General features: G+C 46.8%; 2 protein-coding genes and 1 pseudogene across 2 annotated transcripts; 1 reads left to right on the top strand and 2 right to left on the bottom strand.

Moving 5' to 3' along the window:
* Positions 1–296: 296 nt before the first annotated feature.
* Positions 297–2,113, bottom strand: LOC140362561 (P2Y purinoceptor 1-like). Its single transcript, XM_072448644.1, has 2 exons — positions 1,453–2,113; positions 297–637 (listed from the first exon to the last, which is right to left on the bottom strand). The coding sequence occupies exons 1-2, from the start codon at positions 2,111–2,113 to the stop codon at positions 297–299; spliced, it is 1,002 nt and encodes a 333-aa protein (XP_072304745.1).
* Positions 2,114–5,182: 3,069 nt separating this feature from the next.
* Positions 5,183–7,012, top strand: LOC140362712 (P2Y purinoceptor 1). The gene has a single exon (XM_072448868.1). It carries the CDS (start codon positions 5,218–5,220, stop codon positions 6,205–6,207), a length of 990 nt encoding a protein of 329 aa, XP_072304969.1. The 5' UTR covers positions 5,183–5,217; the 3' UTR covers positions 6,208–7,012.
* A 2,095-nt stretch (positions 7,013–9,107) lies between these two features.
* Positions 9,108–10,745, bottom strand: LOC140362711 (UDP-glucuronosyltransferase 1A5 pseudogene; annotated as a pseudogene).
* Between the last annotated feature and the right edge of the window lie 7,026 nt (positions 10,746–17,771).

The following is a 17,771-nucleotide window of genomic DNA, read 5'->3' as shown; positions in this document are numbered from 1 at the left end:
ACTTTACAGATTTTAAACACCTTTTAGACATTTTTTAATTGTTTTTTCGGTTTTAAATAAAAACTATTTACACAATGTTTTACATAAAAATAAAATATAAACAACATGTAATATTTAGCAAGGAAAGCAAAGGACCCTGTGTCATTATGAAAGGTGCACTATCAGTGTAGTGTGGGCAAGACACTTAAGAGGCTTAAGTGTCTTGCCCAAGGACACAACAGCAGTATGACGGAGTTACGGCCCCCTACGGTGACAGACCATGAAAGGTTACGCGGTGCATCTTTAATGTAACAAGTCTACATGTGACTACATCTGTCACGTAGACGCAGAGGGCTTGAGGCGATCCGGGAGACGGCGAGCTGAGCCTGAGTGTGGAGCGCCCGGAGCCCAGAGGAGAGCTCCTCACTCACATGGAGGTACACCAGAGGGTTCAGGGCCGGGTTCAGACACACCAGGCCGCGGCCCACCTGATGAGCCACGTAGACGGCGTTGGACCAGGCGTAGCACTGCCTCCGCTTCAGCAGCACTCTGCTGCACAGGTTGAGGTTCCTGAGGACGTGATAGGGGATGTAACACACAGAGAAGAGCAGGATCAGAACCAGCAGCAGCCTGAGGCTCCTGCGCCTCAACAGCCGGTCTGTGGACACAGAGCAGTTTTACTTCTACTTAATTTCACTGATATCTGAGCATCAATTCAGATTTGTACCTAAACACTTAAAGGCGGTATGGACGATTTTTCGGCGATTTGAGAACGCAGGCGGAAGTGCACATGCCACTCCCCCGTGTGGACTGATACAACACACACGTGCGTTTGTTTATTAGCGCAACGGAGCGCATCGCATCTCTCGTCTCCCGTAGATTTCTGTCCACTTCTGCGTCAGCTCGAACTGTCTTTCTCCGTCTTCATTTTGCCCCATGCACTGATGGAACTATATTATGATAGATCCATGCGCTTAGGCACGCGGAAACTTGGGGATGAGCCTGACGCGGCTGCAGGTGAGCGATAGGTGCGTTTTATGATTGATACGTGGCAGGACAAATGATTTATCCACGCCACGAGAAAATATGATAAAAAATTTGCTGAAAAAAATCGTCCATTCCACCTTTAAACTGGCAGTGGACTAAGTAGTATTATCTTTACATGAATCAAACTCTCTTTTATCTTAAAGTGTTAAAGTTACACCAGCTGCGCAGATGAAACAATAATAATCATTTCCTGTCCACATCCTGCCTTAGATTCTTATTTTGTGGTTGTTATATTTTTAGCTATGCAACTTTTCGGAACATTTGCATATGAACCGGAGTTTGAATTTTACAAAGATTTGTTCAGGGCTGTGGACGCTAACACAAACGTATAAGAAACGAGGATCACGCTAACACGCATGAATGAGTGAGTGAATGAGGCAAACACTGTAAAAAGCTCTTAAAGGACCAAACATTTTTTCTACCCACCAGTGTCTGTGAAGCAGGGGCTGCGCAGTGTCACGATCACATGACCATAACAGCCCACCGTGACCAAGAACGGCAAGCAGAACCCGGTCAGCGTCCAGCCAATACTGTATCTCAGATAGTCCTCCACAAAGTCCGTGGACGTGGTGTCGTAGCACTTTCCCGCTTTGTGTCTATGCGTCTTAGTAAAGAACATATCTGGAATTGTTTGAGCACCGACAAACAACCAAACCAGGGCTGAGATGACTCTGGAATGAGACGGCGTTAACCTGCCCAGAGCTTTCATCGGGTGGACGATGGACAAGTACCTGTACACGCTGATACACGTGAGGAAGCCGATGCTCCCGTACAGGTTCACGTTGAAACAGAACCGGGTGATTTTGCAAAGAGTGTCTCCGAAAACCCACTTTCTTCCCTTGAAATGGTAGACGACCAGGAACGGAAGCGTGAGCAGGTACAGAATATCGGCGAGTCCCAAGTTGAGAACGAAAACGTTGACGTGTCCGACTTTCTTCCAGTTTCGCAGTAAGAACACGAGTCCCCAGACGTTGGCCACCACGCCGACGACCAAGACGAGGACGTAGACGGGAGGGAGGAACCGATCGGAGAACGTGATGTCCTCTAAGAGGCAGAAACCTTTGGTCGTCGTGTTGCTGAGCTCCATTTGGTGTCGAGGTGTTTCGCACGCCGATGAGAAAGTGATGAGAAAGTGATGAGGAAATGCAGAGATTTGACATCCTGCTGAAGCACCTGACGAGCTGTGGTTTGACGCCTCCCTCGCTGCAGGGCCTGCAGAGGCGTTCAGATGGAAGATGTGTGCCTTTTGTTGTCGTTGTTTCACATAAAAACCCCAAGCTTTTGTTTTGTAGTTTCTCTCTGTTGTTGGCTCGACTGTGCCCCCACTGTGCTGGCTAGCTCGTGCGCTACATTCAGGACACACATGGACTCAGAAACGTCTTATTTAAGGACGGAATCAGTCCAACTACGATGCCAAAGTCTGCATCAGTGATAAATTATTTACTTTTTTATGATGTGAATGTCCTGAAATGGCTCTCTGCTTGACGAAGCCCCCCATTGTTGTAATTATTTATCGTGCGTTTGAACACTGGTCGTGATTATACTATGTGTGGCAGGATAGCCTGAAGGCGGGCCCCTGCCACTGCTTAGACGCACGCCCCTGATAGGTGAATCGATCCAGCGTAGCTCCATAAATTGCCGTCTAGCGACGTCAGTCGGCCTCTGACCTCACACACTTCCTGTTTGCTGGGTGCTCCACATCGCTCCTCAGTCCAGGTATTTTGAGTTGTATGTGAATGAGAAAAGATTGTATGTCTAACTAGTGTCACTATTTAATGTGCCGCGGTGCTGCCATGGGCCCGCGTGGTGTGCGACCTCCGGGATGTGCGGCGTGCTGTAGGCCGGGTGGCTGAACGCGCTAGCTGCGCCGTGTTGCAGCCATCCCGTGTCAGGTGCCCGGAGAAGACCCTGTCTTGCCTTTTTGTCCACCCTTTTTGTGAACCCTTATGTGTTACAACTTGTCTCACACCGAATGGACTATGACAACAACGGACTGAAACTATCGACGATTGTGTCAATAAATTATTATTAACTTAAACCATGCCTCTGTCGTTCCAACGACGAACGTGCGTGCCTTAACCTGGTCCTGAGCCAGAACCTCAGGAGGCGTTGTTGGTAAATTTGTGTATGTAAACAGTGTACAAAATAGAGTAAAATAGTGGATGCGCCGGTCCACTTTGCCACATATGTCTCTTATGCCGATTGGTTAGATGAATGTAAAAGTGACAAAGATGGACGGATTAAAGGCGCAATGGACGATTTTTCGGCGATTTGAGAACTCAGGCGGAAGTGCACATGCCACTCCCCCGTGTGGACTGATACAACACACACGTCCGTTTGTTTATTAGAGCAACGGAGCGCATCACATCTCTTGTCTCCCGTAGATTTCTGTCCACTTCTGCGTCAGCTCGAACTGTCTTTCTCCGTCTTCATTTTTCCCCGTACTCTGAGGGAACTATTTTATGATAGATCCATGCGCTTAGGCACGTGGAAACGTGGGGAAAAAACGCACGCGGCTGCAGGTGAGCGATAGGTGCGTTTTATGATTGATACGTGGTAGGACAAATGATTTATCCACGCCACGAGGAAATATAATAAAAAATTTGATGAAAAAAATCATCCATACCACCTTTAAATATGTACCCACAAACTGTTTTTTATTGTTTATTTAATGTATTTATTTATTTGTTTTAATGACTTAAGTCTGACATTTACAGACAGAATATGATTTTCCGCGTGATTGTTGGAACATTTTTCGTTTTCAGTGTAAATCTTTTCAACCTCGAGTTGATCACGTCTGGATTTCACAAGAGCCTCAAAAAGAGAAGTGAAAGTGCGTCACGGGCACAGCACTGGCAACTTTGAATCAGATAATATCAGAATCAAGTCTTTAATTAAAGCTGCAGTACCTTCTCTTTCCTCCGTGTACAACTCGGACTGTTCCATCTTTGTGAAACATGTGATCAGTCATGAGCGTGTCGCTGTGGCTACTGTTGGCTGCTCTTTAAAATCTAGATGAATGATGTTTTTTTTTCTTTATTCTTTACTTTATTTATTTATTTTATTTATTTAAGTCTTTTTATTTATTTATTTATTTACCGGGAAAGAACTGTAGTGAGTCCCTCCCCTGGGCAAACCAATTAACAAATGATGGGGGTGAAGCACAAAAGTGGTCAAAACTAGTTAATATTGCCCCTTTAAATTAGAACCAAATGAACCTCCGAAACTCCACAGCGGGAAATAGTGTCCGGGCAGCGGGAAAACAGGCTGAGGAAGTGAAGGGCCATCATGAGAGTTAACCAGGAGCGCCGCAGAAGCAAAGAGGGCTCGGGCCACAAGAAATGGCACTCCGGGAGGGCGCTCCGGGAGGGCTCTCCGGGAGGGCGCTCCGGGAGGGCTCTCCGGGAGGGCTCTCCGGGAGGGTTCTCCGGGAGGGCTCTCCGGGAGGGCTCTCCGGGAGGGCTCTCCGGGAGGGCGCTCCGGGAGGGCTCTCCGGGAGGGCGCTCCGGGAGGGCGCTCCGGGAGGACTCTCCGGGATAGGGCCCATGACGGGGCTGTAATGCTTTCTTCAATTTCCGACTTCGTTGCCTTTACATTAATGCATGCTGTTTTTTTGTACTTCAAATGTTCAGTTTTCTTGTTGCCACTGGAAACATCACAGAGACAGAGAGATGGAAGACAGAGATCAGAGAACGTACATAATGTTCCTTCAACTTTTGGCTATTCTTCCAAACTCTCCAAGAAAACATGTTTTTATCCAGCAGATGACGCCTCGCCAGAGGAATGTGAGCTCAAACTTCATACTATTAATAAACATAACTCTAAATTAACTGTAAATGTTCTGTACATAATAGGCTTATTTGTATTTGTATCCTATAGTAGAGTTGAATAGTTTTTATTTTTGACTTATATATGTTGTTTTCGTTGTTCATTATTTTATGTTGCACCGAATCACCTAAGCAAGGTCCTATGGTTGTGAATTCTCTTCATTGGCGACAGCAATGAACCTTTTCTGATTCTGATTCTGATTGTGACACTTGGTTATCATTTTGCTTCTGAAAGTCATCATTTCTGAATCCATATTTGGGCCGAAGAGGAAGCGTTTCTCTTGTAATGATGTTGTCAGCTAAAACGACATTGCCTCACACCAAACGGAGTCACACTAAAAGAGCTGTGCGAGCAGGAGAAGTCATGAACCGGAGCTCCTGTCCTCAGATTAGCTTTGACTTCGCAGGTAGGTTCCTTCCTCCTGTCTACATCCTGGTCTTCATCGTCGGGCTCACCGCAAACGTCATAGGACTCAAGATCTTACTGCAGAACTGGACTAAGCTCAAGATCATCAATGTTTTTGTCTTGAACCTGGGACTGGCCGACGTCCTTTACCTTCTCACGCTGCCTTTCTTGGTGGTCTATTACTTTAATAAGAGCAAATGGATTTTCGGAGACACTTTTTGCAAAATCACGCGGTTCTGTTTCAACATAAACCTGTACGGGAGCATCGGATTTCTCACTTGCATCAGCGTGTCCCGGTATCTGGCCATTGTCCATCCGGTGCGCGTGATTGGACGGCTGACGGTGACTCATTCTGTGGTTGTTTCAGTTTTAGTTTGGGTTTTGGTGATCGTTCAAAGCCTCCCGGACATGTTCTTCCCCAAAACTTACCAAAAAGGTGCACAAAAGTGCTTTGACACCACGTCCAAAGAGTTTGTGGAGGACTATCTGAGATACAGTGTGGGCTGGACGCTGACTGGGTTCTGCTTGCCGTTCCTGGTCACGGTGGGCTGTTATAGTCATGTGATCGTGACGCTGTGTGGCTCCGGCTCCACAGACCGGCTGTTGAGGCGCAGGAGCCTCAGGCTGCTGCTGGTTCTGATCCTGCTCTTCTCTGTGTGTTACATTCCCTATCACGTCCTCAGGAACCTCAACCTGTGCAGCAGAGTGCTGCTGAAGCGGAGGCAGTGCTACGCCTGGTCCAACGCCGTCTACGTGGCTCATCAGGTGGGCCGCGGCCTGGTGTGTCTGAACCCGGCCCTGAACCCTCTGGTGTACCTCCATGTGAGTGAGGAGCTCTCCTCTGGGCTCCGGGCGCTGCTGGGCCGGACTCGACGTGTCCTGCAGAGCCATAAAATGTCCTCCTTCACCGGGAACGCTCCACCAGCGAACGCCACCAACCGGGTTTAAGGATTTACAAATCAATGACAAAAAAAAATATGACAACTTTCAATCTAAAGCTCCTGATGAACTTATGTTATAACCGTATTATTGTGTTTGTGTTTCCTGGTCAAAAACATGTGCATTGCAACTTTGTATATTTACTATTTACTATTCACCTTATTCCGCCTCGCCCACCTCTGCCTCAGTTTGCCACAGATCAGCACTTCTGTTGTAGTGACACTTCTGTTGTAATGACACTTCTGTTGTATTGACACTTCTGTTGTAATGACACTTCTGTTGTAGTGACATTTCTGTTGTAATGACACTTCTGTTGTAATGACACTTCTGTTGTAATGACTAATGACACTGAAGTGTATTAAAACTAGGTCCATGCAAAGTTAGGCCTCATTCTGAGACTGGCTTTTAGGAATATGTGTGTTTCTACCAAAATGTCTATTCCACGGAATGTAAGGGGCCCACATCTGATTAACTACCGAATGGGAGATGTCTCCATTGGCTGCGAGGCCTTGAGATGCATTGTATACAGCTGTGTTTTCTCATGATCTCATTTCTGTAAGTTCTCCAGTTTAGAGAGGAGGGCTTTTCGGTCCTCATCCTACCCAAATATGGATATTTTTTACATCTGATCTCTTATTGGCTAACCGGCCTTTACATGTGTGATATCATACCTGTCAGATATTGTTTATCGGTCTTTGTGCGTTTTCAGTATATAAAGGTGGGGTGCGCCCAGAGACGGGGTTCGTCTTCCTGATCACCAGCGGACCGAGGGCGCTGTTTTCTGCTGTCCTGTTATCTGATGCTGTTATCTGTATTAAACATCTTCGAAAAGTACAGAACAGTGTCCGCGACTTCTTCTTGTCACACACCACCCCATGGGAACGTCACTTAAACCACATCAACACTTCTGTTGTAGTGACATTTTTGTTGTAATGACACTTCTGTTGTAGTGACACTTCTGTTGTAATGACACTTCTGTTGTAGTGACACTTCTGTTGTAATGACACTTCTGTTGTAGTGACACTTCTGTTGTAGTGACACTTCTGTTGTAATGACACTTCTGTTGTAGTGACACTTCTGTTGTAATGACACTTCTGTTGTAATGACACTTCTGTTGTAGTGACACTTCTGTTGTAGTGACACTTCTGTTGTAATGACACTTCTGTTGTAGTGACACTTCTGTTGTAGTGACATTTTTGTTGTAATGACACTTCTGTTGTAGTGACACTTCTGTTGTAATGACACTTCTGTTGTAGTGACACTTCTGTTGTAGTGACACTTCTGTTGTAGTGACACTTCTGTTGTAATGACACTTCTGTTGTAGTGACACTTCTGTTGTAGTGACACTTCTGTTGTAATGACACTTCTGTTGTAATGACACTTCTGTTGTAGTGACACGTCTGTTGTAATGACACTTCTGTTGTAGTGACACTTCTGTTGTAGTGACACTTCTGTTGTAATGACACTTCTGTTGTAGTGACACTTCGAGCGGGAACTTGAGACTCCGTTCACTTATGGAGAATGAAGAAAAAGTCTGGCTGCTAAAATATGCTCTAAAGTAGATTGATTTGAGTAAAATGTTCATGTGACCAACAAGTCAACACTGCACTGATCCCCTGGACTTTAAGAGGACTTTTTAGTCTGTGTATCTGGAGGTCGGCAGAAGGATTATGATGGGGGCGCTCAGGGCAACCAAACGCCAAAACCCCTTTATAACCTGGTGATCTGTGTAAATGGGTCTAAAACAGATAAATATATATATATATCGATTTGGTCAGGCCTTGTTTGTTGTTCCCCGCTCTCACCTTAGCTCTCAGTGAAGTCACGCTCCATTTCACCCAACATGAGGGCCACCTGTTGTAAAGTTACCGACTCGGGAACTCAGTGCTGCAAAAACCTTCATTTGTAGTTTTTGAGATATTAAGGCATTTGATGGGGGGCCTTCACGGAGGTCTGGCCCTGTCCACAGTTGCAGCGAGTGGTCACATGCTCCTTCTGTATGACTACTCAGCAGCGCTCGGCGAAATCCTTTTTAATGCCAGTGATAGCGTTTTCCGGTTGTAATATTTTCTGTGTTTATAAAAACTAGTATATTATCAATGATGCCATTTGTTGAGTATTTTTTCAAAATGTGGTGTTATTGTTGAAAGTCTGGTTATTTTTGGATAAAAGTTTACACTGAACTGTGTTTGAATATATGAACGTTATGAGAGATAAAGTGTTATGAAAGAAGAAATACTCCACTAAATGTTGAATTTGCCCTTTATTGACGGGACTGATCATGTTTGTACATCACTTACAAGTACTCATTTTAAAACATTCTAAACTTCAGCATGTCATGACACAAATGAACAAAACATACACAAAAAATCCATAAAAGCAGAAATAATATAACAATATAGGTTCTACATTCTATAAGAACACAGACACAATTCATCAAATCTAAACAAATAAGCTACAAGATCAGTTTTCTGACCAATACTCAACAGACCGATGAATGCTCTACAACGGGAAACAATATTCCCCTTTATGTTATTCAGAATCAGAAAATGGTTTATTGTCATTGTCGGTGAACAGGATTCAAAAATTCAAACTCATTGTTCTAAACGAGTGGGTCTGATCCCTTCATTCATTCCCTGAGTATTCCACGGCAGCAAAGGTTTAAAATGATACTTCCGGATTCGACATGTCTTGATTTCAAAACCAGTGTCATTAGATTGTTGCACGTATACGTATCTTGATGCTGCATAGAACGTTGAATACTTTGGACCCCTCGAGTTCATGTACGTGTATAACCAAGTGGAGTACTTGTGAGTACTATCATTTAATCCAAAAAATATTTTCTAGAATTTCCACGCCACTTTGACTTATTTGTATTTTCAATCAAGTTTCCATTAAAAAAAAGTTTAATTTCTAAAATCTATTTGAGCCTATTCAGTCTTAGACTTTTTAACACTCATCAAAGTTCGAATAATAAATCTACAAAACATATAAAACATATAGAAAGTCAGCAGAAGTGCTGCTAGTATAGTTGCCATCACGTCCACAGAGTGATACGCATACCAGGGCATTTTGTAGGACTCTGTGCGCAGGTGTGGCGCCCCCTTGTGTCTCAAGACATACTCTATCCAGTATATGGCGCTGTCTAAAGGTTTGATGGGCTTGTCATGAAGCAGCTGTGAGAGTTTAACCATGTTGGATTTATACAGCTTTTTGGGGTCTAATAAATCCTTCAGAGTTTTCACTAGAGTGTCTGTATCTAAGGATGTGATTTCCACAAACTCTGCTGCTCCGCGAGCCTTCATGCGCTCCATGTTGTCAAACTGGTCAAAGATGAGTGGGATGCCCAGCACAGGGACAGCGTGGTACAGGGCTTCGTACAGGCCGTTGGTCCCTCCGTGAGTCACAAACACTCTGGTTTTAGGGTGTCCTAGAAGGTCATTCTGAGGCATCCACTGCACCAGCCTCGTGTTGTTTCCCAGAGAAGCCGGCCGCTGGCCCAAGTGTCTCCAGATCACCTTCTGAGGGAGCGCGGCAAACGCTGCAGCCACGATCTCAGACTTCTCAGGGCCCAGGTCTCCGAGTAACGTCCCCAGCGTCATAATGATCACCCCATGTTCTCCTGAACTTTGAACAAACTCTTCCAGATCCGAGGGCAGAGCTTTGGCAGGCTTTCCCTGGAAGCCTCCGATGTACACCACGTTCGGCATCGTGGGCCGAGGAAACTCAAAGATGAAGTCAACCCTCATGAGCCAGATGTCTGCTCCCTGCATCAGAGACAAGACGTCCACACTGGGGCCGAAGTACCGGTCACACACGGCCTGGTACGGAGGGTTGGACACAAAGTGAAGCATATAGACCAGGATGCTGTGGTAAACAACATTTGACAGTCGCTGGACAAAGTCCATTTTGTCGGTGGACTGAGAGAAGAGCTGGGGCACATAGGACAGAGGGGAGGGGGCGATGGCAAAGTGGGCCTCTCCGTAAAAAAGCCACCGCACATTAAACACAGTGGGCAGGTTTAGAAAGTGGGCCAGCAGCACTCCTCCTGGAAACGCAGGGTCAGTCAGAAACATTTCATAGTCGGCATCTGTCAGCTCTTTTATCAGAGTCTTATTCTCAAAAATAGTCACCACGAACTCAGCCACCACCTCCTGGTTCTGTCCGATCATGTCGAACAGGTTTTTGTAGAAGTCTACAAAGGCCCAGAGCGAGCCACGGTTTCTCCTGATCTCGATGGACCTCTGGAGGAAGGAGCTCATGAAGCCCTGGCTCTCGAGGTTCTGCTGCCGCTGCTGCTCGATGGTGATGGAGGTGTAGTGAGGCGAGTGCTCCGACACGTACCAGCTGGTGGAAGAGCGAAGCACGGTCACCTCGTGCCCCCGAGCGTGCAGCGCCTCCACCAGGACGCGCATGTTCAGCCAGTGGCTCCCGTCGATGGGGTAGACCAGGATTTTACCGCTGTCACAGAGCGGCAGGGCCCAGAGGAGGAGCAGGAGAGCAGCCGGACCCATCCTGGACACAAACACGGGTGAAGTGAGGAAAGGCACACTTTGTTGACCCAAAAGGAACACACAGTTCTAAGAAACAGGTTCACAGAGGTTCACACAGGTTCCGTCAGGTAGATGTAGGGTTGTCACTGTATGTAACTGTGGGTCAGGCAGTTGGGTAGAAAGGTAGAAGGATAGAAGGATAGAAGGGTCGAAGGGTCGAAGGGTTGAAGGGTTGAAGGGTCGAAGGGAAGAAGGGTAGAAGGGTCGAAGGGTAGAAGGGTTGAAGGGTCGAAGGGAAGAAGGGTCGAAGGGTAGAAGGGTTGAAGGGTCGAAGGGAAGAAGGGTAGAAGGGTCGAAGGGTCAGGGTTAACCATAGGGACTATCATTCGGCATGAAAAGCAATGTATGGATAAAATGTGTTTTATTGATAATTCGTCATGTTTATTTCATTTTCCGCTGAGTGTTTAAAGTTAATCTCACATTTCCCCACTTTAAACAGCACATACAGTTTTTCCACGGTTTCTCCTGAAAACAGTTACATAATAACTAGTATCTGTGAACATGCCAAAGTCCTTGCCGCGCGTACTTTGTATTACACAATAAGCTACCATTGTCTGAGAGTTTAGTAAAACATTAGTTTTGTAAAATGTTAATGAAAAAGTGAACCAAAGCCTCTTCTACATGCCACAGATTCAGTTCTTGTTCAAATTAATTATTATTTAGTCTGTCGCAACAGGAAAAACAAGACTGTAAAAAATTAAATCTGATCTTGATATTTACCTATTTATTTCAATTATATCACACGTATCTTTATGTACTTCAAACATAGTAACGATCACACGTAATTCACGGTCAAGTCCACATCACTGTAACAAAACTCACACTTCAGCTTTCATGTGAAATCACCAAAGGGAGCTTTTGTGCGCTGTAAACACTCTATATTGCTTCTCTTATAATACATTTGCCATAAGTTATTTGAGTTGCAAAGCGATTTATTACCACTATTTCTCTTACATCACTTTATTCAGTTCACGGTAAAGTTTAGACATGTGCATAGGAGACATGAAGGTACTTTTAACAAATGTCCCTGTTGCATTGGCTGTAGCTTCATGATGAAGCTGGAATGGGATATTTCTTTGTCACGTGTTGCATTTAAATCCCACGCAGTAAAAGTGTGTTCTTCTGAGCTGTTTGGTCAAAAAGAGAGGACAAGGTGCACGTTGACTTGGGGTAAACATCCACGTTTTACATCCCACGTGGAAAAAACACACAAGTATTGAATTGTATAAACAAACTGTGGTTTTATTGTGTTCCCGGGATGTTGAAGCACAAAAACACGCTTCAGATAATATGAAAAATAAACTTACGCGTGCGGGTCCTGCAAGGAAACAGTCGATCACGTGGAATATTTGTTCTGGTTCCACTCGAGACGCGCCGCTCTGTCTAAAGCCTCTACGTCCACAGCAAAGAGCAGAACTATCACAAGACACGCCCCCTGACCAGTTAAACTAGCCCCAGACAACCCGCAACACCGGAAACATCTACACACAAAACTTACATTCACAATCTTGATCCTGGCGGTGGAATCAGAGCTGCACCAGAGGCAACTGAGTGGCCCGTGGACCTGAGGGGCATCCCACGAGCTCAGTCATATAATGCATATTCAACCCACCCACTCACTCCTGTCCCTCCCCCAAACACACACCAGACACACACCAGACACACACCAGACACACACCAGACACACATCTGGAAGGCATTTTTAAAACTGATCTAAAGCAAATGCCTGAGCACCAGGAGAGTCCAGTGAAAGGAGCTGTTATTGTTATTTAAACAATAATTATTTATTTATGTAACGCCCAAAATCAGCTCTTTAAAACCCTCGTCTTTACTTTACTCTGAGTTGTATTTTCGTCAGAAAATGTCTGTTTCCACTTACCCCCCGTCCCTGCACACAGCCTATAGCCCTTCCCACAGCCCAGAGCCGGAGCCGGAGCCGGAGCCGGAGCCGGAGCCGGAGCCGGAGCCGGAGCCGGAGCCGGAGCCGGAGCCGGAGCCGGAGCCAGAGCCAGAGCCAGAGCCAGAGCCAGAGCCAGAGCCAGAGCTGAACCCTGGAGGCGTCAGCTCCTACAACATAAAGACCCTCCTTCTTCTAGATCACACAGCTCTTGCTCTTGGTCGTATTAACGCATGTTTCACAGACAGATCGTTTGTCTCAACTTTAGATCAGTTTAGGACTCATTTGCATACTCAGTATTCAAATGCCGTCTGTTTGAATATTTCTTCAATAAATCTTCACAAACAAATACATTTTATTGAAGTAAAACTTAAATACAAGTCAATGTCATTGTTACACGCTCACAAACCTTCAGATTGACTACTATAACTATTATTGAATATTGAAATTTAGATATTTGATTTGAGCATTGATAATTGCCTCTTTGAGGCTGGTGCCCCAAACATATCAAATATACTAAATAAACCCGTGGCCTGTTTGAAAATGTAATCCAATTCTTTAATCAGTATCAACTTTGAACGTCGCATTCTTTGGAAGTGGGACATGAATAACCCCACAGTCATTGGACTAATACTACAACCTGTTAATAGTATTATTTATATTGCAAATGATAATCAATTAAATATAAACTTATTACGTTATAGTTTACTAAGTACTCGAACTGAGCATAGTGTGCATTTTCAAAGCATTTTCAAACTTTACAAAGCATTTCTGAGTGTATTTGTTGGTGTAGGGTTTGAGTTATAGGTTTGAAAATGACTTGATGCTCTTGAGTTTGTCAAAGAACAGCAGTCTTGATGCCGCAGAATTTAAACATTATTGGTCCAGCTTTTAATCTGCAGTTTTTTCAGTCCTAGAAAAAGACAACAGCTCACTGACTTTCTCCAAGTGAACATCTCTTTTGATGTTTTCCAGTCAGGTTTTGGACTCCATCACTGAGACGGTTCAAAATAAGGTGTCAGGACTAAACATGGACCGGCCTCTTGCTGGTGCCAGATTCAGGACTAAACATGGATCGGCCTCCTGCTGGTGCCAGAGTCAGGACTAAACATGGACCGGCCTCCTGCTGGTGCCAGAGTCAGGACTAAACATGGACCGGCCTCCTGCTGGTGTCCAGAGTCAGGACTAAACATGGATCAGCCTCCTGCTGGTGCCAGAGTCAGGACTAAACATGGACCGGCCTCTTGCTGGTGCCAGATTCAGGACTAAACACGGATCGGCCTCCTGCTGGTGCCAGAGTCAGGACTAAACATGGAACGGCCTCCTGCTGGTACCAGAGTCAGGACTAAACATGGATCGGCCTCCTGCTGGTGCCAGAGTCAGGACTAAACATGGGCCAGCCTCCTGCTGGTGCCAGAGTCAGGACTAAACATGGACCGGCCTCCTGCTGGTGCCCAGAGTCAGGACTAAACATGGACCGGCCTCCTGCTGGTGCCCAGAGTCAGGACTAAACATGGACTGGCCTCCTGCTGGTGCCCAGAGTCAGGACTAAACATGGACCGGCCTCCTGCTGGTGCCAGAGTCAGGACTGAACATGGACCGGCCTCCTGCTGGTGCCCAGAGTCAGGACTAAACATGGACCGGCCTCCTGCTGGTGCCCAGAGTCAGGACTAAACATGGACCGGCCTCCTGCTGGTGCCAGAGTCAGGACTGAACATGGACCGGCCTCCTGCTGGTGCCCAGAGTCAGGACTAAACATGGACCGGCCTCCTGCTGGTGTCCAGAGTCAGGACTAAACATGGACCGGCCTCCTGCTGGTGCCCAGAGTCAGGACTAAACATGGACCGGCCTCCTGCTGGTGCCAGAGTCAGGACTGAACATGGACCGGCCTCCTGCTGGTGCCCAGAGTCAGGACTAAACATGGACCGGCCTCCTGCTGGTGCCCAGAGTCAGGACTAAACATGGACCGGCCTCCTGCTGGTGCCCAGAGTCAGGACTAAACATGGACCGGCCTCCTGCTGGTGCCAGAGTCAGGACTAAACATGGACCGGCCTCCTGCTGGTGCCAGAGTCAGGACTAAACATGGACCGGCCTCCTGCTGGTGCCAGAGTCAGGACTAAACATGGACCGGCCTCCTGCCACCAAGACTTGAAACTGAACAGTACTTGAAAGGCATATATATGGGAGAGGGAAGTATCCCACAACCGAGATGCCAAGTGGCTGATGGCTCTGAGAGAGGACCAGAGCAACATCCCTGAGCAGAACTCAGTTACAGGAAAGAGTCTCAGGCATGAAAAACTGGACAGCACCGGGCCCTGACATGATACAAGCATTGTGGCTCAAGAAACTCACCTTACTCCACGAGCGCCCTGCAGCCCAAATGAACACACTGCTAAGGGACGGGACGCACCCTGAATGGCTAACCAAAGGGCCTACGATCCTGATCAAGAAGGACAACAACGTGGAAGCTTCTGTCGGGCATAATGGCGGCTAAGATCAGAGGACACATGGATCAATACATGAGCACTGCTCAGAAAGGCATCGGCAAAAATACCAGAAACATTAGCTCCTGGTAGACAGAACAGTTGCACAGGACTGTAGAACCCGACACACCAACATGAGCACTGCCTGGATCGATTACAAGAAAGCATTTGACTCAATGCCACACACTTGGATCATTGAATGCTTGGAGTTGTACAACATCAATGGGGCTCTAAGAGCCTTCATAGGGAACTCAATGAGGTTGTGAAAAACCACCCTTGAGGCCAATGGCAAGACACTTGCACAAGTGACCATCAAATGTGGCATAAGATAAGATATTCCTTTATTGTCCACACATGGGGAAATTTCATATACCAAGGTGATGCGCTATCCCCACTGCTGTTCTGCAGAGGTCTGAACCCCCTCAGCCAAATAATCAACAAGACTGCACTGTAAGAAATGACCGTGGAATTTACACAAAAACTATGTAAAATCACAACAAATTTGCATTGTAAACTGGAAAACATAACTATTTTGTTTAAATCACTGTAAACCTTTGTAAACTAATAAACAGAATGTTTATGTTAACTTTACAATTAGAATGTGTTAATATAATCAAATTTATTTGTTAAAATTACAGCTTGTGTTGAAAAAAACTGAGAAATAATGTAATACTCTATACCAAATTATTTTGTTAATATAACATAAAAAAATATAAAAACAATAGTTTTTGTCAGTTGTTTGAAAAAATACAGTAAGTCACTGTGCAAGTTTCAACATGAAACGATGCAAACTGAGGCAATACATTTAAAAAAATATAGTTTTGTTTTATATTATCGCATTGTGAATCCGATGGTTTGCCTACACAATTATATATTTTTTTATTTACTGTATATTCAAAGTAACAATTCTGTTTAGTACTAACCAAATGCTCCTGTCCTGGCAGGGGCATTGAAGGAGAAGGTCACATAATTAATTTCCCTCATGAGGGATTAGCATTCTGTAGATTTTTCTGTAATATGGTAAATTTTAGGGTCACTAAAATTTTCTAAATTTGTGAATTTACATTATACGTTGCCACAAAATTGCTAAAAGGGAAGTTCAAAAATGTTTAACCTGATGATTTCTATAGTGATAGCATTTCATCGCACGCACGCTCTCCCTCTCACGCGCACTCTCATGCACGCACGCTCTCTCATGCACGCACGCTCTCTCATGCACGCACGCTCTCTCATGCACGCACGCTCTCTCATGCACGCACGCTCTCTCATGCACGCACTCACTCTCATGCACGCACTCACTCTCATGCACGCGCGCTCTCATGCACGCACGCTCTCATGCACGCGCGCTCTCGCATGCACGCACTCACTCTCATGCACGCGCGCTCTCGCATGCACGCACGCTCTCATGCACGCACGCTCTCATGCACGCACGCTCTCTCATGCACGCACGCTCTCTCATGCACGCACGCTCTCTCATGCACGCACGCTCTCTCATGCACGCACGCTCTCTCATGCACGCACGCTCTCTCATGCACGCACGCTTTCTCATGCACGCACTCACTGTCATGCACGCACGCACGCACTCACTGTCATGCACGCACGCGCGCACTGGCACGCACTCACTGTCATGCACGCGCGCACTCGCACGCACTCACTGTCATGCACGCACGCGCGCACTCGCACGCACTCACTCTCATGCACGCACGCGCGCACTCGCACGCACTCACTCTCATGCACGCACGCGCTCACTCGCACGCACTCACTCTCATGCACGCACGCGCGCACTCACTCTCATGCACGCACGCGCGCACTCGCACGCACTCACTCTCATGCACGCGCGCTCTCGCACGCACTCATGCACGCGCGCTCTCGCATGCACACACTCTCATGCACGCGCGCTCTCGCACGCACGCACTCCCTCTCACACGCGCTCTCATGCACGCGCGCTCTCGCACGCACTCACTCTCATGCACGCACTCACTCTCATGCACGCACGCACTCACTCTCATGCACGCGCGCACTCACTCTCATGCACGCACGCACTCACTCTCATGCACGCACGCACTCACTCTCATGCACGCACGCACTCACTCTCATGCACGCACGCACTCACTCTCATGCACGCACGCACTCACTCTCATGCACGCACGCTCTCTCATGCACGCACGCTCTCTCATGCACGCACGCTCTCTCATGCACGCACGCTCTCTCATGCACGCACGCTCTCTCATGCACGCACGCTCTCTCATGCACGCACGCTCTCGCACTCGCACGCACTCACTGTCATGCACGCACGCACTCGCACGCACTCACTCTCGCACACACTCGCTCTCATGCACGCGCGCTCTCGCACTCGCACGCACTCGCTCTCATGCACGCGCGCTCTCGCACGCACTCGCTCTCATGCATGCTCTCGCACGCACTCGCTCTCATGCATGCTCTCGCACGCACTCGCTCTCATGCATGCTCTCGCACGCACTCGCTCTCATGCATGCTCTCGCACGCACTCGCTGTCATGTATGCTCTCGCACGCACTCACTGTCATGCACGCACTCACTCTCATGCACGCACTCACTCTCATGCACGCACTCACTCTCATGCACGCACTCACTCTCATGCACGCACTCACTCTCATGCACG

The sequence above is a fragment of the Eucyclogobius newberryi genome, unplaced genomic scaffold, assembly GCF_026437365.1.
Source record: "Eucyclogobius newberryi isolate DKJ021-1_F unplaced genomic scaffold, fEucNew1.0.hap1 SCAF_17, whole genome shotgun sequence".
NCBI lineage: Eukaryota > Metazoa > Chordata > Actinopteri > Gobiiformes > Gobiidae > Eucyclogobius > Eucyclogobius newberryi.
This window is presented reverse-complemented; position numbering and strand designations above follow the sequence as displayed.

What these genes read in the sequence shown, in the direction of transcription:
- LOC140362561 (XM_072448644.1), bottom strand. Translation starts at nt 2,113, where the DNA reads ATGGAGCTCAGCAACACGACGACCAAAGGTTTCTGCCTCTTAGAGGAC. An exon ending in CCCCTGCTTCACAGACACTG is followed by an intron (nt 638 to 1,452) that starts GTGGGTAGAAAA and finishes CTGTGTCCACAG; the next exon opens with ACCGGCTGTTGAGGCGCAGG.
- LOC140362712 (XM_072448868.1), top strand. Translation starts at nt 5,218, where the DNA reads ATGAACCGGAGCTCCTGTCCTCAGATTAGCTTTGACTTCGCAGGTAGG.